At 42.1% G+C, this 22,426-nt stretch overlaps 1 protein-coding gene across 3 annotated transcripts in view; it reads right to left on the minus strand.

Moving 5' to 3' along the window:
- cep112 (centrosomal protein 112) overlaps positions 1-22,426 on the minus strand; it is a 109,617-nt gene that overhangs the window by 61,468 nt on the left and 25,723 nt on the right. For all 3 annotated transcript variants that reach the window (XM_084370578.1, XM_084370579.1, XM_084370577.1), the window contains exons 10-17: positions 20,292-20,391; positions 19,739-19,857; positions 19,066-19,209; positions 13,552-13,706; positions 13,236-13,365; positions 13,032-13,124; positions 12,863-12,922; positions 11,562-11,641 (exon numbers count right to left, since the gene is read on the minus strand). In XM_084370578.1, coding sequence (XP_084226704.1) covers positions 11,562-11,641; positions 12,863-12,922; positions 13,032-13,124; positions 13,236-13,365; positions 13,552-13,706; positions 19,066-19,209; positions 19,739-19,857; positions 20,292-20,391 — 881 coding nt within the window. The remainder of the gene's footprint in view (positions 1-11,561; positions 11,642-12,862; positions 12,923-13,031; positions 13,125-13,235; positions 13,366-13,551; positions 13,707-19,065; positions 19,210-19,738; positions 19,858-20,291; positions 20,392-22,426) is intronic.

Here is a 22,426-nt window from a genome sequence, read left to right on the forward strand (position 1 = left end):
ACGCATAATGACATGATTTGTTTTTGACTTGTACCCAGACTTGGCTATGACCAATCACATCAACATGTGCTCACATCACATTCATTTAATTAGCTCCAACTGTTCTTTATATGATATTCATATTGGATTTAGAGAGTTAGAAGCTCGCAGGCTACATTACTGTACATGACCTTTCTTGAAGAGAACATGTTGCCGAAATCAAATCAAAAATATGGGAAAGATTACACTGACAAGTTCCCTGGTGCTCTGAGCTCCAATGGGAGCAGAAACAGCAAGCAAATATCACATTTACACCAAAATTCATGTGTATGTTTTTTTTTTTTTAATGTGGATAAACCTGCTGAAAATAGGCAAGTGACTCCTTTCCCATTGCTAAAACTGAGTTTCCCTTTCTGTTTCTTTTCTTGTGTGTCACATTCGTCATCACAACTACACCTGAAAAACAGTCTTAATAATAATGAATTAGGCACATCATTAATTTTCCGGAGCTGATAACGGAAACTGCTGAAGAGTGAGGCATCGCGCTTCTTTTTCATCTCTGTTGAGAGTTGCACATAAGCAGTACCGACAACTGACAAGGCTCGGGTAGTGACACAGAAGCCACTGACAGTGTAACGGTGGTTACTATTTTAAGAAATATCTTTTACTTTACTGAACAATCTGCAAATGCTGCTAGAAAAGAGAAGGATGGAAAAGTTTAAACAAACCAGCTGCCTTAACTTCAACGTGTGTCATGGTATCGCGTCTGACAAGGGGCAAAAACTAGTGAGTCCATCCGGGTGTTTCCATTAGAGCTGTTTGGAGTTGGACCTTTTGAAGACAAAAGCCAGATATAAAGGGGTTTTATTAGTGCAGTGTGAAAGAGGTATAATAGAGCTGCTATCTGTGCCTGCCAACTGAGCTGACCAGCTAACAAACAAGCAAAGCTATATGCCCATCAGGGAACTTTGCATATAACCAAAGTTATTTTTGCCATAAAATATGATCCATTTTCACCAAAAATCAGTGAATACAGTTATGAAGGTGTGTTTTTATACAGTAATCAGTGAGGCCTGGCCTCATCAAATACAGTGCCTCATATTGCTATCTGATCCAAGGTGCTATCCCTAGGCAGGCTTCCAGAAGTTTGTCCAATCAGAAGAAAGTGGGGGAGCCGGGAGCTAAAATGTGGTGTTTCGGATAGAGGATGAACTGAGGGGCTGCATGACGGCCTGTATATGATAAATAAGGTTTTTTTAAACTGAATCATGCAAAACTACTCTTGTGGAGTCCCAGAATAAAATTACAGTACAGGGCTGAAAAAGAGCAGAATAATTCCCCTTAAATTAATGATAATTAAATTTGTATGTTTACACATACATCACATGCTCATACATTATAGTCTGAATATACAGTATACGTTAGAATAATTTAATACATATTGCACCATAACTCAAGTCAAGTACAATGAATGTCTTATGATAAATACTTAAATATTTTTAAAAATGCCCCACTGGGAGCTACACTGAGGATAACTTTACGAAACTCTGGTTGTTAGATTAAAAATGCATGTTTTTAGGCCAAGCACAAACAAACACAGGCCATTTTTACTGCTCTGAATCACAAAATCATACAAAATCCCTTTAAGAAAAATGATCTTTTGGCTCTCCTGTCCCTGGTATTCATGAGTGTTTTATGGTAATAATGTCATGGATGAACCTCCCTGAAAAAGGTGAATGAACTGAACAGAAACTTTGATGTGCAACCGTCCAACTCCAAACTTCAGCACAAAGTGAAGAAATTTTTCTTGGCAGCAAAGACACAACTGCAAACTTACAGTTCACTACAGAAGCTCTTGAAACCTTCCAAGACCCTTCTTCTGATTAATGCACAAACATGACAATGTTAGGGAGAGAACATGGCTGACTACGTGATTTTTTCACAGTGTGTGGTGTGTACATTACTGTGTGTGCGCTGCCGCACTGTGTGTGTGCTTCTGCTCACTTGTAAATTAACTCACATTGTATGGATAATTATTCCCTGTGGACAGACAAGCAGTACGAAGAAAGGATTTCTGGCCAGTGGGTAAGACTTAAAACCAATTAGAAGTATAACTATTACAACATTACAACAGGCAGACGGTGGGTGGTGGGGGAGGACTAAGATGCTCCACACATTTCAAGCAGTAAGACTGAAAAGTGTGTGTGAGTGTGTATTACAATTCATAAAGGATACGGTCCACTAACACAGTTATGAAAGCACAGAAGATAACATAATGAACATGTGCATACAAATACACACCTGTAAGACATGCTGTATAATATAAAGTATATACAGTTCAATAACGTTTAAACCAGTTGGCTGAGCCAGCACCGCTGACAACTACAGAGCAGCTGTGCTAGATCAGTTCTTACATGCCAAACTAGCAGCTACAGTAGGCATTCATTTGTGACTTGGTTATGTAATGTGATGTCACAAATTCACAGAATTAAAGGCGGGACTACTGATGAGGTGTTTCAGGAGCGGTGTTTTCTGTGGGAGAGTGGAGCTTCTGTTGGTGCAGACTTTGACCTTCTTAACTTTCAAGATCTTTTACATGCACGAGAACAGAAGAAAAACACCAAAGGAAAGGAAAATGAAAAAGTACAATCGGCCTCCTTTAAACAGGAACAGCTTCCTGTTTCAGTGTCAACTGTACAAAAGTTCCACTAATAAGCCAGAGCTAACCGTTTGAAATTGGCACTATTGCAAGCAACAATGGCGTGATGCTCACAACTTTGTGAAACACACGATTGTATAAAGGATATTACTACAAGGGCTTGGAGATGCAAATGACTGCAATTTGCTTTTATTTACATTTTACACAGCGTCATTTCCAAATTGGGGCTGTACTACAGTAGGGACAGCTTCCCAAAATAATTAAGAGTCCAACTGCACTACTGTGGTATAATAATGATTAAGGATCATTTGCGCTTATTTACTTGCGCTTTATTGTCCCCCCCTGTCATGCAACACTTTGGGGATATTGACTAAATGGAAGTTTTATTCTTCTTTTGAGACCAAACCAATTTCAAATGTAAACAATACATTCAGTGTCTTAATGATACAGTTTCTAATCTGTGTTAAAATAGCCAACAGTAAAGGAAAAAGCATCAAAAATAACAGGTGGTTCTACAATCGCGTGTAACTATAGTGGTTGCAGGCACACACACACATCCACAAAGTTTGCATTTTTGTTGAGTGATTAATCACTTCCCATAATCAAAGCAACAACTCTGAGGGTTTATAAAGATAGAGCAATGAATGAAAAAACAGAAACAGAGAAAGACAGAGGAGATAAAAACAGCTAAATGAAAAGCAGGCAATAAAAAAAAGCAAAGAACAGGAGCAGAGGATTGAAACAGGAATGTGCAAGCTTTCGCTCCTCTTTATAGTGCTCTGTCTCTTTGTAATTTTGGTCTCTCTCATGTCGGACATCAAACGACAAAGAAATTGTTTTTTTTTCTCCTCTCTCCCAATTTTGTGTACTCTGTAATTATTAATCAGTCTCGTTGCATGACTGCCTTCCGGGCTCAGACAGACACAAAGGATATGTGGAGAGACGAAGATGGAAAAAAGAAAGACAGAGGAAAAGAGAGAGGACGGAAAAGAGGATGTCACAGAAATAGCAAGTTTTTTAAACTTCCAAGGCAGAGCAGAAAAGCACTGGGTGTCTGTCTTGCTTGAAAGTGTCTCTGTGTGTGTTTGTGTGTGTGTGTGTGTGGGGCGGTGCGCACGTGCGTATATATGGGCCTTTGTTCAAGAGCCACAGTACCAAACTGTGTGTGACTGACAACCCTACTCAAGGAATGCACTATGACTAAGTCGGAGCTGGCTGCTGGGCCTATACCTCTGAGGATACACCGAAAAAAATTCACTGCACCTAACTTCAAGTGTGTGACAGACTGAAACATATTATGCTCTCAAGCCGAGGAGAGCAGGTGAGCGCATGGCAGCTTCGGTGATTCCTCTTAGAATAACTCTGTGTGTGTGTTTCTGTGTGTGTGTGTGTGTGTGGTCACTAGAGCTGTAGACAGCGTGTCACCATCAATAACAGAGCAATGAGGGTGAGATGAGAGGACAGAGGGGGAAAAAAAAACGAATCAGGGAGGCCTGGCAGGGAGAAAACAGAGAGGGTAAGGAAGGAGAGGGGTGCCAGCACCAGGGCGGCCCGTTGGCTTTAAATGGATCTCTGGTCAGAAAAGTGGAAGGAGAGGAGGCTCAAATTAAAGATGTGCCTTCTCTAAAGAGGAAGTCCTCTCATCCCTCGTTCCTAAACGGCTGTTTAAAGGGGAGGAAGAGAGAGGGAGGCGAGGAGAGAGGAGTGTTTGTGCTCGAAAGGGTGAAAGAGCTTCCGCCATCCAGCCGCCTGGCAGACAGGAGGGGTGCAGGGATGCCGGCGTTTTCCGGACTGCCCCTAACCACATGATGCCACGTGCCGCCTGTGCGTGCACCACATGCTCCATATACAAACACAAGGAAGCTAGTGTATATAAACATTTACATACACGCACAGTTAATACAAGAGTACACATTAAAGTTAATGCACAGAGAAAGGACTGTAATTGCTTATGCAAATATTCTTTTCATGTAAGCAGAGTATTTAAGAATTGTATGGGCTGTGATGTGGGTGGAGCAGCGCATGGAAAAGACTGACAAACAGACTAGAATGCATGCTTGCATGTGGATGCCTCTGGTCTCTAGTATAAAAAGACAGAGAGTGAGAGTGCGTGTGTGTGTGTGTGTGTGTGTGTGTGTGTGTGTGCGCGCATCTGCGTCTGTGAGCTCATCCAAACGGAATGATAACGAATCCACAGACACATCAAAGGGGCCTGGAAAAAAAAGAGGGAGCACAAAAAAAGGGAGAGAAAATGCAAAACTGAAATATTCAGCGCCCTCTGAAGAAAAAATAAAACAGGCTTGGTTTTCATCCGCATCCCCAGAGAAAGAGAAAGGGAGAGGGAGAGAGACAGAGAGAAAGACAGAAACAGACACAGAATAGGAGACAGACCACAAATAAGTGAACACAACAGAGAGACAGCACAAGGGCGAGAAAATATTAAAGGCGAAGAGAGAAAGAGTTAAAAAGGGAGAGCAGAAAACAGAGAATCGGCAAGCTTGATGGCTTTAAAACTGCCTTCAAACGTGGCCTGTTTACAAACAGCATTTCACATCGAGATATGAAACAAAATGGCCAGATATGTATAAAGGATGAGGCTTCGTTAGCATTATCCGTCTCCCACAGTATCATCAGGGCACATCAGGGAACAGTTGCCTCACTAGGGTGCTGCTACCAACCTCACATTTGCTTACTCTTAAATTAAGCTTCAATCTCCTGGTACTTTGCTGTACTCTCAGTATTTACACCAGTCCTGTAGATCTAAAGCTGATTATTAGCTATTTTCTGGTTCTCTTAGTCTTCACTGAGAGTACACTGAATATCTTTGAGTTTTAAACTGTTGGTCTGATAAAATAAAAAGAAAGACCTGTGAGGACCCCTTTCCCTACTTTCTTACATCTTTTAGACCGAATACTTGATCTATCATGAAAATAGATTCAAAGGAAGCTCAAGAAAAGCATTAGCTGCAGATCACTGCACGCTGAAGAAGGGGGGAGACTTAGTGCCTTGCCATGGCAGAGGACATTTCAATTCATTTACACAAACTGTCTCCTTTGAAGCCCGTGCACTGCCATCCACACACTGGGGATGAAACCAGCGACTTTCCTTCGTGCTAGTTGGTGCGTCAAAGCCAACTGAACACCCTAAGGAGAGAGAAGAGGATGAAGAGGAATCTGGTGCAGCCCAGGCTGACAGTACCACTATGTGGGTGGATAAACATGTGGGTGGGACAGAACATAACGACACACTAGATGTTTGTCTTCGCATACTTCAAAAACGGCTTTGGAGCTCTTCAGAGTTATTAAATATTTTCTATACAACTCTTTTTCTGGTTTGGTGGAGCTGAGATGTGTTAAAGTTAAGGGCGTTATTTATTCTTTGTATACATGCAACTCAAACTGTGCCTAAAGCAAAGAAAAGCAAAATGCACCAGATGGTGTGATGTTATTATAAAAAAATGTTTGGAGTTGAAGAAGAAGAGGAAGAAAAAAGAAGAGGAGAGATTTTACTCATGACATGATTTCGAACAGGGATTTTCCTGCCTTCTCTATGCATTTAGATGCTATTTGGCTTCATGAATTATGCACACTACAGCATAATATGCTAAATCAACTTGGCACGAGTCCCTAAAGTAAATATAGTGTATTTACATATCCCGAACATTATGCAATGGAAGCCGGAAGGTTTTCAATGAAACAATGAAAGCCCTAAAGACAATCTATCCAGATTGAGTCGTTTCATTGCATGAAGTAGCTCGCGCCTGCTTTGGTAATTATTCACACTGTCAGTGTGCATTTGTAAGTGAGCTAACTCAATGTAAGAAAGTCAAATAAGGTTATATGTGTTAATAACGCAGGCAAGGCGAGGCATTTAACATCATTACACCATGAAAATGTCACGATACCAATCAGGCTCACATATTAAGTGATATGAGGATAGTGCGATGATCAGATATGACAAATTATAGCTAAATGCCAGGATGACTATTAATTTCTTCTTCCAGAGTAGAAACTTATTATCCGCCTCATTATCTATTCACTTAATTTAGTATCAGGAAGACAGAAAGAACCACTGCTCTATTAGACATTCCTGCGGTGATACCAGATGCTAGCACTACACCCAATACTACAATAAAAAGCTTTTCTAGTTGTTGTTTTCAGTTTAGTTAGTCATGAAAACAAAAGGAGTTTGTTTAGGCATAATAAATCAGTCAATGAAGATCTTTCTCCTCTGATTCAAATTTCTTCCCATAAAAACTCCATAGTGCACCTTTTAAAGAGCTCGTTACAACCTTCCTTTAGTCAGGTCTGTGGTATCGAACAGGCGCTTAACCCATCTCCAACAGCGCCTTTCAATGCAGCTGCCATGGGAGTAAATATCGAGCCCTCGGTGCAGCTTTTCAATATTCAGGATCCATACCTCCACCTGCTCCTGCACCTCGGTGCTAACTGGGCCTCCGCTCAGCCGCCTCTGGTCCCTCTCCGGACAACCACCACCACCACCACCCCTGCTTCCCTCCATCCCTCCTGTCATGGGAGAGGAATGCTGATAAAGATAAGACCACTTCAAAAGACACACACGCGCACATGCACACACATGCAAAATAACATGAAAGAACATACTGGATGCATCCTACACCTTTAAGAGGAGAGGGGGACTATCTCATGCGAGCAGGCACAAACAAAAAGTGACACACACATTATTTAAAACCCTGCCAACAAATCTGTTTTTATGTCTCAAGCACTGATTACAAAAGCGTGGTGTTGAGTTGTGAGGAATAAACTAGAAGTGAAACCACAGTGGAGAAAGAAACTTGAACTTTTGGTGTAAATTCGCCACATCCCGTCCGTGACAGCGTGAGTGTGTGCGCAGGTTTGGACACACTTTCCCTCCAGCTGCCTCTGCCACTCCGAGCCATAAACGATCAAACTGAGCACAAGTTACATAGTCGGAGTTGCGACAACCCCGCGCCGCAACTTTAGCGGGCATGTGGTTTTGATAAAGACGGTTGGGTGCCAAGTGGCAGGAAGGAGGACTGGAATTGTATGGGAGGGAGAGCCAGGAGGAAAAAAACAAAAAGGGACACCGTAATCTAGAAATAGACCAGCTGTTTTTTCTTTTTCCCTACGTTAAACATTCAGGTGATTTTCTGATGTTTTTAAATTGTGATTTGGAGGTCACTGTTGCAAAAGCAGGCAAGCTGTTCCCAAGATGAGCCCCCTCCCCACTCTCTCCTTTTGTCTCCCCCCTCTGTGGTGCATCTCTCCATCTCTATGCTAATGCCCTGTAATGATCTGAGGCGCGTCGGGATGAAAGAAAAGGAGAGAAACTTGTTCTCTGTACAGCTTTGTAGTGCTTTCTGTTGTTGTTGCTATAGTAACGCAGAACTCAAATTGACACAGCAATGCGTATTTGCATGGCAGGACAGGGTGATTTTTCGTTTTCATACTGGAAAGAAAGAGTGGGTGGGAAGCGTGGAAAGACATCAGCTATATGTGCTACATATGAACAACGATAATCCGAACTGCCAGCACAGTCATCATCAGTTGATGTCTTACTTATACAGAGAAGAAATAAAACATCAGAACATAGAGACTGTAGCTCTGTGTTGATGTCTTAATATATCTAAAATATAGATTGTGGAGGTCAACAAACAGAAAATACACATCATAACACAGCGCACATACCACGAAGGATCTGGCACATGGATGGCATGTTGAGCAGTTCTTCTTGTTTAATTTCATCATCCATCCTCCCATCTTCACACACACACACACACACACACACACACACACACATGCACACACACCCCTGCGTGCGGTCTTGCTTTGACTTTGAAGTTCTCCTGGATCGCCTTTAAAGGCCCTCAGTGTTGCCACGACAGCAGGCAGGTAACAGACACCAGACTGCTTAGTGTGTGTGTGCGTGCGTGTGTGTGTGCGTGCACATGTGTGTGCAGCGGCTGAGTACTTAATTAGCTAAGAGCCCGATGGGCCACTTGCCGTTTCTCAGTGTTTAACACTAAACGAGGGAATGACTGGCTCGTTACTGATACTAACAACAAGGATAATTTATGCACAAACGGATCTGTCTGCTGCGTTTAAGCTTGTCCTCTGTTGCCGGGCTGACAATGACAAGCACGAAACAATAAGCAGGCACAACCGTCAATGTCCCTTTGCGATCTTTACGCTGAATACTAAACGCCACCAAACTGCAAAAACTTGTTTTCATGTTGTTTCAAAGACGGAAACACAAAGGAACTGTAATAATTACCACGTCCTACAGGTTAACACAATTTCTGAATCACGGGGAAAATGTATCCTTGTTTTTAGAGGCCATTTAAAAAGTGTTTGGCGAAAACACAAAGTGCCTTGAGCCATTGATGAGGACCCAAGAAAAAATAAAAGCAAATGCAGCCATGCTCAACCATTCTATCTAATCCACTGCCTCTGGGATGCTCTCATATTGTGACAAACAGTTGAACGCGTCTCAAAGGGGGTGATGGCACTGCGACTGGCCTTGGCTTTGTATGGCTGGAGCTGGAGCTGAGGTTGTTGCATGGGCGTTGCGTTTAATTGTGCGGAACACATTATAGATCCGTCAGGGAAAGTGTAATCTGCTTGTGACAAAGTAATGTGGTCCAGTATGGGATTAATTACCAAGTGGAATGTACTGACTGGCTGACTGGTTGGTTGGCTGTTGAAGTCTAAGATGTCAGCAGCGTGCGTAGCTCTGGAGGGAGTGACAGAGCTAAAGTGTAAGAGTAGGAAGTCACAAAGGGAGATAAAGAATAATTGTTTCACAAAAGTAGCACGCTGCCAATTAGAGTTAATGACTATAGGAAGTGCAAAAGGCAGGTTCAAAATTAACAGAATTATCATCTGAAACATTACTTTGACTGTGTATAGGATCACATCAGCCATGACTCCCCTTTAACATGATAACGTTCCGACCCATGACTACTCAGTTTCATCTTGGACGGTTGTGACTCTATCTCGCTGACAAGAAATTGTCTACAGACAGACAAACATATAAACACCTGTCAAAATACCCGAAACGGTTTCTGCGCTGGTTCACACTACAAACAATGTTTCCAGGACCACATTTTGCCATGATGACACACACAAACACAGACTCACAAACTGAAAACATTACCAGCCGACGCTGTCGCGGCTGGTAAACATTAATTATTAATGGCTGCAGTCTGCCATTTTCAGGTCCCTGATATTTTGCATACTGGCTCGACAGAATGTCTTACTGGGAAACTAAATAAAACTGATCCGTCGACACTAGCATCGGCTACACTTTTGCTTTTTTCAAATCATAACTAATTAAATTCTCATAAAATTATCATTTCGGACATATTATCACCTTATAAAGTTGTTACGGTGAATGTGTCAGCAGTTTGGTGCCGGAGAGGGAGTAAAAGGCAGGTTTATCTGAGCTTTTTCGCAAAATTTGGTTCATGAGTATAAAAAAAATAATGACATTTTTTTTAGTGAGGGTTCATCACTCTGACCGACCCCTTTCATGTTACATGTTAGTCCTTTCCACAATTGCTCATACAAAATAGAAATTAGTGTAACATTGACATACTTTAATGCATAACATGCATACGTAACAACTGACTCTTCTTTATGACGTCTTACATCTACAGTCACATGGCATTTCCCCATATTGTCATCAGTTTATTAGTGTAGACTGTTCGATCTCGACAGTAGGATTAAGTTTTCTTCAAGACAACACAAATGCCTATCACACGTGAAGATCTGAAACGACTTCTCATCACAGTTTCCAGGCTCTCAACTCTAACCGTACTCCTCACAGTTATAAAAAAAGATCAAAGAGATTGTGCAAGGGTTGGCTTGTTAAAGCCAAACTCCACCTTAAATCAGAATTCATACACACTGTTGGTATGATCAAAGACTCAAGTCTGGAGACATAAACAACCCTCTAATAAAGTTTGAAACCACAAAGTCAAGGCTCAAATGTGTGATACTAATAATTGTGGGATAAATGCTCCACTAGCTGTTGGAAATGTCATGACCAAAGGGGGCAATGTCAGTACAAACACTAATAAAGCAAGAAATGTGTCTGTAACCTGTCAAATAACCCCAGGCAACATCACCGCGTTTCAGTTTTGATGATGTTCTGAGATTAGGATCGGGTTTTGTTTTCACACACATATTCCATGTTATTGTATCTGTAGGGTTCATTGCTAAATTTGAACCTAAATGATAAAATAAACAGTAGTGTGTAAATAAGTGGAGCTATTTGCATTCAGACAAGGGCTATCTGAACTTGAGTGGTAGATTCACAAAGCAATAATCAGCTGTTTACTGCATCTGTGAGGTTTAGCCACAGTAAAGAGAATATCAATGAGGTCTTACCCAATGTTGAATGTACTACAGCGAGAAGATTGGCCATTTGTATACTGCCTGTCATTGGGTCAGATTCCCCGCCAAATCGTAACATTACACGGGGATGTTGATAAATTGAGTTTTCTCATTGAAATAACTATTACAGAGCAACCAAATCTATTACCTGTAGGCTAACCTAAGTGTATTAATGCCACTAGAAAGTCTACTTTGTTTCATCATTGTGTTCCAGTTATCAATCTTACATGACCACAAACAGAAACCTCATTTATTATTTAATGTTTATTTGTATGCTTTTGTCCACAGGGGCCGCCAGAATCAACAAAAAATTAAAGTTCCTTGTAGCTGCTTTAATAAATGTAAAACCTTAGCGTTAGACCTACAGTTTTATAAATACAGCTTGAAGCAGTGTTCTAAATGGCAGCATTTTTTATACTAATGATGTGTGCCAATTCATATTCAATTTTGATGTTCATTTTCTAAAACTTTCACTGTAATACTAGACACAACAAATAACACTTTTATTTTGGTCTTTGTCATTGTACCTGAGTGCATCTTCTAGTTTGGCTATCTTCCTCTTGGCCTCTGTTCGCTCTTTCTCTGCCTCGCTGTGGATGGCCAAAACCTGGGGGAGAGGGAGAGAGAGAGGGAGAGAGAGAGAGAGAGAGAGAGAGAGAGAGAGAGAGAGGGAGAGAGAGAGAGAGAGAGAGAGAGGTGTAAGTGAGTGCAACAACAGACACCATCAAACATCACTCAACAAAACTCTCCTGCCTGTGACCTTGTGCATCTGGTCTCGACGCTTTTCTCTATCACCCCATCAAAAGTACCATCTGAGCCTATCAGCCTGCACAGAGGGCCTCTCACTCTGGATCTATGGCGGCCATATGGGCCCTTTCTTATGTCCAGATACCGTACCCTGGCCTCTTTCATGTGTTTCATTTACCACTCCTGAGGAGTGGAAAAAGGAATCTTTGCCAGGGAAACAAAATGGAAAATGAATGACTGACTCCTCTTTCTTTCATTGTTTTCATCTCGTGTCACCTTGCAGAGGGAGGAAAGGAAAAAAAACGATACAGGTGGATAACAAGGACAGAATAAAAATTAGACTGTGTGAAGAAAACACAAAGACATCAAAACCCAACTCCTTTTCTTTTAGAGAGAGGCTTAATTTAAATTCTCCCTGACCCTGAATAAAGTGCACAGAGGCCTGCTAAGTTCTTGCAGGTGTATCAGCCAGAGGGGCCCCGTCAATGCCAGCCTGCCACCAGCACTCATATTATAACTGTGGCACTTTGAAGATGACCCAGGTGCAGCAGGTCTTTAAAATCAGATTTTCACCTGAGCAGTCTGGCCTGCACTGGTCTGGTCCGGCTCAGATCATTAACAATGGTCTCCTCACTTTATGGTTTACGGCTGCTCCGTGGCTTTGAAGAGGGTCTCTCAAGTAAAGACCAGAGTGAAGGGGCAATTAAGTGTACACCCCGGCACACCGACGGAAAAATTTCCCCTTTGAATATCCTCTTTTCCCGAGTGACTCCACAAGTTAATACTGATTTGCTTATATTTCTCAATCTCAACTTTCTCTGCACAATAATGCTTATGCTAAATTATAAATCCTCCTCTTTCTTCTCCGTGCAGCCCTACATCTACCAGTTAATCACAGCTCTGATTTTACGAGACCAGACATAAAATCGGAAAGTAAGGGGAACCAAAAGGAATACGTGACTCTGGGCTTTGATCTCCACTTGACTGGAATAACTTTGTCCAGGGCTTTTTAATGCAACGACAGAAGCTATGGAGATTGGTGGATCAGTTTTCATGAAGGAGCAATAAGTACACACGCTACCTTTTTCTCACAGTTGATCTGCAGTTCATCTTTTTCCTGCTGAAACGTTATCCCTTGATCCTGAAAGGAAGCAGAAATTATACTTGGACACATCACACAAGACCATTGTACCTTGAAGCATTTCCATAGCTGGCATTCATACAGTGACAGCCCACCACCCAAATCATACCCTGACTTCTTGGTGTCTTCGATGTTCACTGTCCAGGAGCTGCTGCCTAAACTGAGCTACAGTTTTCTCAAAGTCCTCCATCACCTCAGAGGCCTGGAGGAGAAAAACAAGGAGGAAATTGGGGGAAAAATACAGTTTGGGATTTTGCAATAATCAAAAATTAAATTTAGCAGGCTGGTAGCCAGAGCCATGTCTTATGTGGACCTTAGCAGCAGACAGCGCGTGTTCCTGATGTAAGTGGCTCATGTCAGCCTCATGTTTGGCCTGGAGCTTCTGCACAGTCTGCTCGTGCTGCTCACGCTGCTGATCCTTCTCCTCCTGCAGAATCATATTTCTGTGGACAGTTTAGAGCATGACAGGGAGGTTAATACATACGCTGACCTGTTCCTTTTCAAACAATTACAGTTAAGCTATTTGCTGATTCCTTAAGACCTCGAGCAAGTAAAGAATAAGATGGGAAGAATATCCCTCTTTCCACACTCCTTTCACATTTCTCCCTCGCTTCTTATTTTACACACACCGTCTGTTGGCCTCCTGCAGTTCGGCGCTGATGGATGCAATGTGGATCTCCAACTGGGCCTTCTCCTGTGTCACCTTCTGACGCAGCGCGTTGCCCTTCTCCACCTCCACCGACAGCTGTTTCACCCGCATCTCCAGCTCGCGCGCTGTTCGCTCCTGAACCGCAAGCATACACAGACACCACTAAACCAAACAGCTTGAACCACTAAAGGGCACCAGCCTGAGAGAGATGTCAGAGGTCAGAGGACCGTGCGCTCCCACGGTGAGGTCAGACACAGAAATCAGAATCCTAATATTGAAGAATGTGGCTAACAATGTAGCTCACCACCTCTCTGACGTGATCCCGAATCTATAATATACACATTTTAAATAATTTAAATCCTAAATGCTTTTAAGTTATAGATATTTCCTGCTGACATTATTCTTTGTACTTAGATCAAGTCTAAAGCGAAGGCTGGACTTGAAATAGACTGTTTTGCGCTGGTATTCTCTGAAGATGTGTGAGTAATCAAAAACAAAAACATCTCAGCTATACAAACTGTAGCAAAGGTCAAACCAGCAGAGAAGCCTTAGGATGCTGCACAGGGAAAGATCTTATCAAGTTGAAAATATTTCTGTCTGTATTGTTCATCCAGTCTACAAAAGCTCAACTGCTTTTTCTGAAGTTGACTTCTGTGCCTTTGAAACATTTCTAGAGCTATAAAACCTCCAGCCACTGTTTCACCTTGTTGCCCCAGCTCTGACGTTTGGATCAACACATAGCAACACAGGCAATACGGGGTCAATACTTGTAATATTTACTCATGTTTCAAACCTTGATATTCTTATGTAAGTAGCTGTATATTCATAACCTGCCTCCAAATGTGAACACACTGTTGAGACGGACATGTTTCAACTAACACAAGACAACAATTAATAACTGTAACAGGACCATTGGAGCCTTAACTGCTTAAAAATAGCAGTCTCTGATCACATTTGGTGCTGCTGACCAATGTTTCGATCAGCAGGGTGTTTGTGCATATATATTTTTGTTTGGTACAGCCTTTAGAAAATGTCACATCATGGTGATTTTAAGTGAAAATGAAAATTGTGATGTGAAAATGATCATTCCCATGAATCATTTTTGATATCACAAACCACAAAATCTATTGTGTTCTACATGATGAAGTAGATTTAGAAACTTTTAATGAACAGGAAAACTCACATGTGCTGAGGCTGAAATTATCCCTCCAGCCCTCGTGTACATTGTTGAGTTATTTCAGTGGAAAATGTCAGGGATTCGCATTTTCTATAAAGACAATGATCAAAGTCCAGCTGATACAGACAGCTTCTTCCGGCACCCATTCGATGAAAAGAAACGTCCCCCCTCCCCATACAGTCGTGTGCATGTTTGTCGTTCTGTGTGTGTGTGTGGTTGTGACAGCGTGGAATGCAGTGCGGGCAGGCTGATAAAGGCGATGAAGGGGCGTTGATTAAAGATGGAGCGTGCTAGTCCATCTAGACGATGACAGAGGCTGGCGATGACAGGAGGTGGAATGATGGCAGAGGAGGGAGCGGCGTGTTTGAAAAAGAGTACGAGAGCAGCGCCTGGCGAGCCTGGTGAGAGAGATTTTTGTCTTTGTGTTAGCAGTGTAGGGTGCTAAGAAAGGGAACAAGGGGTCTGTGTTGTGCTGGGACGCGTGCTGACACTTAGCTCTCTGGCAGGAGATGAGAAGAAGCACCTCTCAAAGCTGAGGCTGGACTGGGCACACCTGGACATACTCAGACGGGGAGAAAATTACGTCCCCTAATTAGGTGTTTTAGAAGGAGAATTACAAGGTGCGAAGTGCAGACTACATAAGCTACATTATGAGTTTCTCTCCCCGTCAGAGATTCAAAAGCGATAAAGTCTTTGAAGATGGGAAAAATAACGTGTAATTTGTCATTTTAAAAAAAGTCACACAGAGTGATGGATGATCTTTCAATGTTTAAAGCCAGAAACTGGAAGACAGCCCGCATCACTCATCTCCTGAGGCTTGTCAGACTGTGTGTATGCATGCATGTTGTGTTTCAAACTTTAGTGCTGGCGGACACGCTGCAAGTGGAGGAGAAAGTCTGACAGAAGACATAAGAAAGGGAGACAGAGTAAACTGTGGACTTGTGGAACAGGTGTCAGACAAATACTCCTGCAGGTTTGTTTACCCTTGTTTTACTATAACTATTACTGAGGGTGCACAGATGTGTTTTCTGTAAGGCTGCTTGTACTACACAACACAGTTATACCAAACAAATCATTACCAAACCACTGACAGGTGAAGCGAATAACATTGATCATCTCGTTACAAAGCAACGTTCTGCGTGGAACAGTTACATAAAAAGTCCAACCCATGGAGACCCCGATGTGGATCGTACTCGACTTAGACCCATCGAGGCACGGACACATGACCTCTGGGGGTTGCTGGTGGGTGAAATGAAGTGTTCAGGCAAAAACAAAGTAAAAAAGGACTAATTTCATAGATATGTTGGACACACTCCTAGAAATAAAAGATAACGAAATACTAGCGACTAGCAAGAAGAGGATGTGGGTTAATCTCTGAGTACAAGACAACATTAATCATATCTCCATTATCAGTCCTTTGAATATGGACGTGCATGGACTACAGTCAAGAGTTTGGCTGGCGCAATACCTAGGCAGATACCGGCTTGTCTTTATTTTCAAACACCTACTCAGTCACTCTATCTGCTCTGCCCTGTGCATAGATAACGTCCAAAAATAACAACATCTGACATATCTGTAAGCCCCTGGTGAGATCTTTGATGTGCGTTGGATAGAAACCCAACCAGGTAGCGATGGGCAGATGAACATTCTTCATTTCACTGTTATTAAACCAGATCCAGTGCGCTGTATTTGAATGAACATGAATCATCACTCTGACTTTGTCTTGGCTTGCATGCTTTTCATGTGAACTGAGCGAACTTTTCACATCGTGTCCTGAGTTTGAACTTTCATTAAGCACTTACATCTCCCCCTCACACTGTAGTAAGCAGAGGAGTAGCAGTGGCATGAAACAGCATATAGTATCACTTACTAAACAAACCACATGCTCAAAGCTACTGAAGCTCCTAGCTAGTGGGTCAAAGGAGGAGAGCTGAATATTCCACAGGCATAAAATGTCTGCATATTGAATAAACTCAGTTCTGACTGGCGTCTTAAAAGTTGAAAAAGTGACCTTTTCACAATGAAACAAGACAAGACAACATTGATTCTGCAGGATTAAGCTCAGAGACACTAACCACGGCACACTGGGCGGTTTAAAAACTCGCATGAGATAAAGTCCACATTGAACATCCAACGTGTGTGTCTGTGTGTGAGTGGGTCAGCCTAAACTCACAGCAGGAGAGCAGCTAATTTACAGTCACAGAGGGCTCTTTTCATTCTCTGAGGCCGTGTCTGTTCTTAATTATTAAAAGAGGGGCCTTACCGCCGGCCACGCACTGTCCAGTGTTTGATGCCTCTTAAATGTGGGCCTGTTGACAGATTAAGGCCAGAGGCAATATGTGTGTATGTATGACAGCCCATGAATGCTGATACTGATAACAATACTATTTATGAAGCGGTGCATTCGTCTGGCCTCTGGTGTTGATGTTCCCCGCTAATGAAATGCGCACGATCCCACTTACAAGCAGAGTCCTTTCATATGACATCAAAGAAACTGTTGCTTCGGGAGGTGCATGTACACGTGTGCACGCGCATCTCAGAGCATGACCGCTGTCATGCATGAGATTTAACACAAGCTTCGATCAAAGACCTTTATAAAAGATGGTATGAGAGTCATTGTCGCCCCGAGGTTACAGGATGTCGGCCTTCATTTGAGCCATGGCATGGCCTCGGTCACTGTTTTATAATTAGAGGTATTTAGAGATGTGGACTCGAGCCATTGTGACTTGGACTCGAGTTGACTGGAGTTACTGTTTTGACAACTCGCAACTTGACTCAATAGAAAAACAAATGACTTGAGACTTGGCCTGGAAGTTAAAAAGTGCAATATGTAAGAATTTGGGTTTAAAACACGTCCCAGGCTTGAAAACCTTCTCCTCTCGTCTGTCCAAAGCTCCTGCGCTAGCGCTTGAACATCATCCCTTGAACATCATCAACAATCACCCAGTCCAGGCCGTTAGCTGCATCGCTAATTGAACTTGCTAGCTACAATTAGCATCAGTAACCAGCTATTCTGGCAATATGCTGCCCATTTTTTTTTTTTTGTACAGTCTAAATTTTGACAGGAGGCGAATTCTTACAGATTGCACCTTTAAAAATTTGTCTGTGTTCATTTTATGTTTTCGGCTTATACCAAGTTAACAATGCAGGATTTTAGCCCTGATCTTGCTTTTGTTTTTGGATATCGCTGATGAAAAGCCCCAGGTCAGAGGCATAATTGGCAAAAACGCTCCCATGTGTGAACTGTTTGCAGATGCAATCTAGGAGCTCGGGGACAGCTCACCGGCGTGTTGCCGACACCCGCTGGATATCTCGCAGCCTAAATATCTAGGAGATTTGCAGATGGGTCAGAGAGCCAGGAACGAGCTACAGCCAATGAGAGCAGACACTCCTCTTCTTTTCTGTTTGGGATCTTGTAGTGTGTGACTTCTTGTTGCTGATCAGTCATATAGAATGCAAGGCCTTGATTACAAGGCGGAAAGTTGTGCAGTGTAAACATCACAGCGATCTGACGACTTTGAACGTGATGTAGTCTTGCTGCAGCATTAGCTTTTTTAGCTTTTATACTCTGGCTGTCAGTATTTCACTGTTTAGAAGTGATGGGGAGATAATATGTTTTGTTTAAGAAATTAAGAAGTAAATAATCTTTCATAAAGTTATTTGTTTTTGTTTGAATAGTTTTAATACAAATTCAAATCATCAACCTGGGGTGAGTGAGTGACTTGACTTGCCTTTACAAAGGACTCTTTTTGACTTGACTTGCCCAAGAAGAAATGACTTGGAATTGACCCCAGTCCTAAACCAAGTGATTTGAGTCACGTCTAGAGGCATGACAGATGTATTTGCTTACCTTAGAGCTAAACAAGGCAGGAGTTTTATGCAAAAATACACCCATCTTGTCACCCAAAATCCTGTTTGTTCCAGTGAAAGTCTGGTGTTGGATATGGAGCATAATCTGCCCACATGAAGTGTCTGAACACTTGAATCTCCTGCTGCTGTTTAACACGAATCTCCTCAACAGCAGCAAGCGAATGCTTGGTCTAAAGCTGCACGCATGCTCAATCCCATTGGTGTAAAGTGATGATCATAGACAGGTGGAATAAACATGAGTATACCAAGTTAAAGGGTGTTACATGAGGTCTGGGTAAAGTTATGTAAAGCTTTATGCCGTTTGGAGTCAGCCACAATACAATGGCTGTTAATAATTCATGTGTTGACAAAACCAAAGTTTCCTTTTCAGCTTGATCATTAACTAAATCCCAAACACACACACACACACACACACACACACACACCAATGGTTGTTCCTGTACTCACAGTTGCCTGTGACCGAGCATCATACTCAGCCTCCATCTTGGCCAGCCTGGTGTTGGTGTCCTCCAGCAGCTCCTGGATGTTCTCAGTGTGTTTCTTCTGCAATTCAAACTTCTCCTTCTCCATCTCTGTCACAGCAGCATGCAGCTAGAGGAGCAAAGAATAACGACATATCAGTCACACATCTATCTCCCTGTGTTTCCATGCACACCACGGTTGATTTCTTTTGTCACCGTTTCTCATTTCAGAAAATCTAGTTCCTCGGGCGTGCTCATTCAAGGAGAATAAACATTATTTATATGGCTAACTATTTTTTTTTATCATTACATCTGAAATAAATTGTTCCACAAGATTGCTCATCTCGCGCTAAGTGACCCAGAAGAGATGAGTGGAAATCTCATTAGGATCTCATTGAGCCCCAACAGCCCTGTTAGCTCAAGCTATCAGGAGTGAACACACAAATTTACCCAGGGCAGAGAGCATTCATTTTTCATCGCTAAAAAAACCCACACTAAGTTAAGCACAGCATGAAAGAATAAAGATTTTTATAGCAGAGCCTGACTGCTTGCAGCCAACTTTGCTGGTCTCACGCTATCAAATGCTCTTCCTCACGCTCGGGGTTGCTTAAAGGGGGCTGGGCTGCAGAATATCCAAGCCCTTCAACTCTTCCTGATACCTTCTTCTCCCACTCGTTTTTCAGGGAGTCGGCGCTCTGATCCGACATCTTCTTCAGCTCGGCAATCTGCTTCTCTTTGCTCTCGCAGATGACCTGGGATTCCCGCAGCACACTTTGAACTGTGGGAGAGCACACACACAAACACACATGGAGCAGTCAGGCCCTGCCTCGGGGTATGTGTGCAGATGAACACACACACACACACACACATAGACGTACACTCATGCTCAATGATGGGCTGTCAGTAAATCAGTGTCAGTAAAGATATTGTTTCTATCAAATGGCTGGTAGCGCTTCTCATGAAATGCTTTTAGAGACGGACAAAAGAGAAGAGATGAGTGGGAGAGGAACAGGCAAGAGGAAATGAAGCATGTAGAAAAAGGCACACATTATGTGATTAAACTTTAGATCGAGCAGCACAGCTGGAGAACGTCACTCTACACCAGCGCAGAGTCTTGTGGAATTGTATCTTTTTGGGCTTTTTACGCTGAGTGTTCAGAGACACTCGTATAAACATCCTTCCAGTTAACCCTGCAATCCTGCGACCTCTCACCTTTCTTCTCCAGCCTACGGATCATCTCCTCTGATTCCTTCTGCTTGGCCCGGTACATGCTCTTCATCTCTTCAATCTCACCATTCTTGCGGTCCAGAATCTAAGAGGGGAGAGCGGAGTCGTTTTTAAACACATGCTGGAGAATATTCAGTCTTTTTTTTTACTACTGAAAAAATGGCTGTCTTGCATACATCATGATGGTCCTTGTCTCAGGTGAAGCTTTTTACTTTCACCGGTATCAACCAAAAGCTATCAACAGACACGTTTTCATGCAAAGTTTTTAGAATTTTTGTTCAGGTTCCTTAGTCAGAGGCCAAATATGAAGTTACTAGAGATAATATTGGCCTGTTATTGATCTCTGTAATGATGTCAGTAATACATTCCCTATGTTTGTACTTTAAAGATTTAAATTCAAATGACCTCTTTGTTTTTTTTCTCTGTTGTTAAATAGTTTTCACATTTAAAAACCATATACACGAAAGTAGAGGGAAAAACGCACCATTTTAATCTTAGAAGTAGGCTGTCAGTTTGATTCTCTTAATGATCTGCTTAAACAGCCTGGGTTAAAACTTTTTAGTGAAATTAGAGTATTTTTGTACTTTGCATCAGCCATAACTAATTAATGGGCTAATTAGCCTACTTACAACATGTTCAAAGGGCCAGTATGAGGTTGTTAAAGGGCCTCATTCTGGCCACAGGCCACCACTTCAATAGGTCTGACTTATATGTTGTCCAATATATGCCAATATGAAACCTTATTTGAGGGTTAGGGTTAACCCTTTTGATACAATGTGAGAAATACTAAACGCAAACATTTCATTCGTTTGCAAGAAAACTCCACAGGGCATCTTTAATTTGAGGTGTGGATCTATAAAAAAGGCACTATTATTACAACTAAAAACAATGAAATCTAAATACTTATTAGTCTGCAACAAAACAGCCCTTTATACTCAATCATTTGACAAAACCAAAATAGATTTTTCATCTTTAGCTCTGGTTATCTATAGCGACGTGGAACATTTTGTATACATAATTCACTGTATGACCTGACAAGAATTCATCTTCCACATGCCTATCCAATCCTATGGAGACTATGGGCTAACTGAGTGAAATGGCATCTGAGTGAGCCACCTGTGCTGAGGTGTGCTGAGGTAACTGCATCTGCTTGCTGCTGCCATCTGTGAGTAATTAGTTAAATTAGGCTATGGAGAGTTGGAGGCTCCAGTATAAAAGGACAGTCGAGCAGTCTACATGTGGAGGAGGAAGGTGTCTGGGTTCAACTGCATAACCCACACATACATGTACATTATGCAGATGATCTACAGGTGTGTGTACCACACATTTTCAAATGTTTCTTGTAACAAAATGGTAAAATGCACGCTTTTGTGTACTGTATATGTATGATGGTTCCTGTTATCACATTACCTTACTCTCACAATGAAATCATCTACTTAAGATGATCATCTAAAGCTTTTTTAAGCATAATTGATAATGGTATTGGTATTACCTGAAAGAACAAAACAGACTAGATGATACCATCATGATCTGGCTGACATGGCAGAAAGTAAGGGCTCATTTTTCCGTCAAGAACTGTCCCAAAGCCCATAAGACTTTTCCCTCTTTCTAGCATTTTGTTCTATCCAAGTGCGCTTATTTGCCAGGCCTGTCATCCTCTGTGTGAATGGGATGGGGGAGATGAAAGGAGGATGGGGCGGCTGGGGCAAAGTTCACAGAACATTTAGGGATACCCAATTTTTATTTCCATTTCGCCAGCCCAGAGAGATTGTTGTCTTTTTCGGGTCCGCCATGCGAGGCGGTGACACAGTGTCAGGTCCAGGGAGAGTGCACAAGACAGTGGGAAATGAGAGCTTTTAGGGTGCCCATTTTAGGCTTTTAAAAGACATCCTAATGCAGGGGGGGATCCAGCCTGTCCATCCATGACTTCAACCAAAATTATCAGTGAATGGAGTAACTGAACTGGATGTGAAAACACACCTACAAAAGCCTGAGTTAGAGCATGAGTATACCTCCTGTACATACAGAGAAACGGGAGGAAATTTCACAACAAAAACACGAATGTAATCTAATCCCAACGGCATTTGAAACAAAATATGGATTTTAATGACAACGTATTG

The sequence above is a fragment of the Pagrus pagrus genome, assembly GCF_965226575.1.
Source record: "Pagrus pagrus genome assembly, chromosome: 13".
Taxonomy (NCBI): Eukaryota; Metazoa; Chordata; class Actinopteri; order Spariformes; family Sparidae; genus Pagrus; species Pagrus pagrus.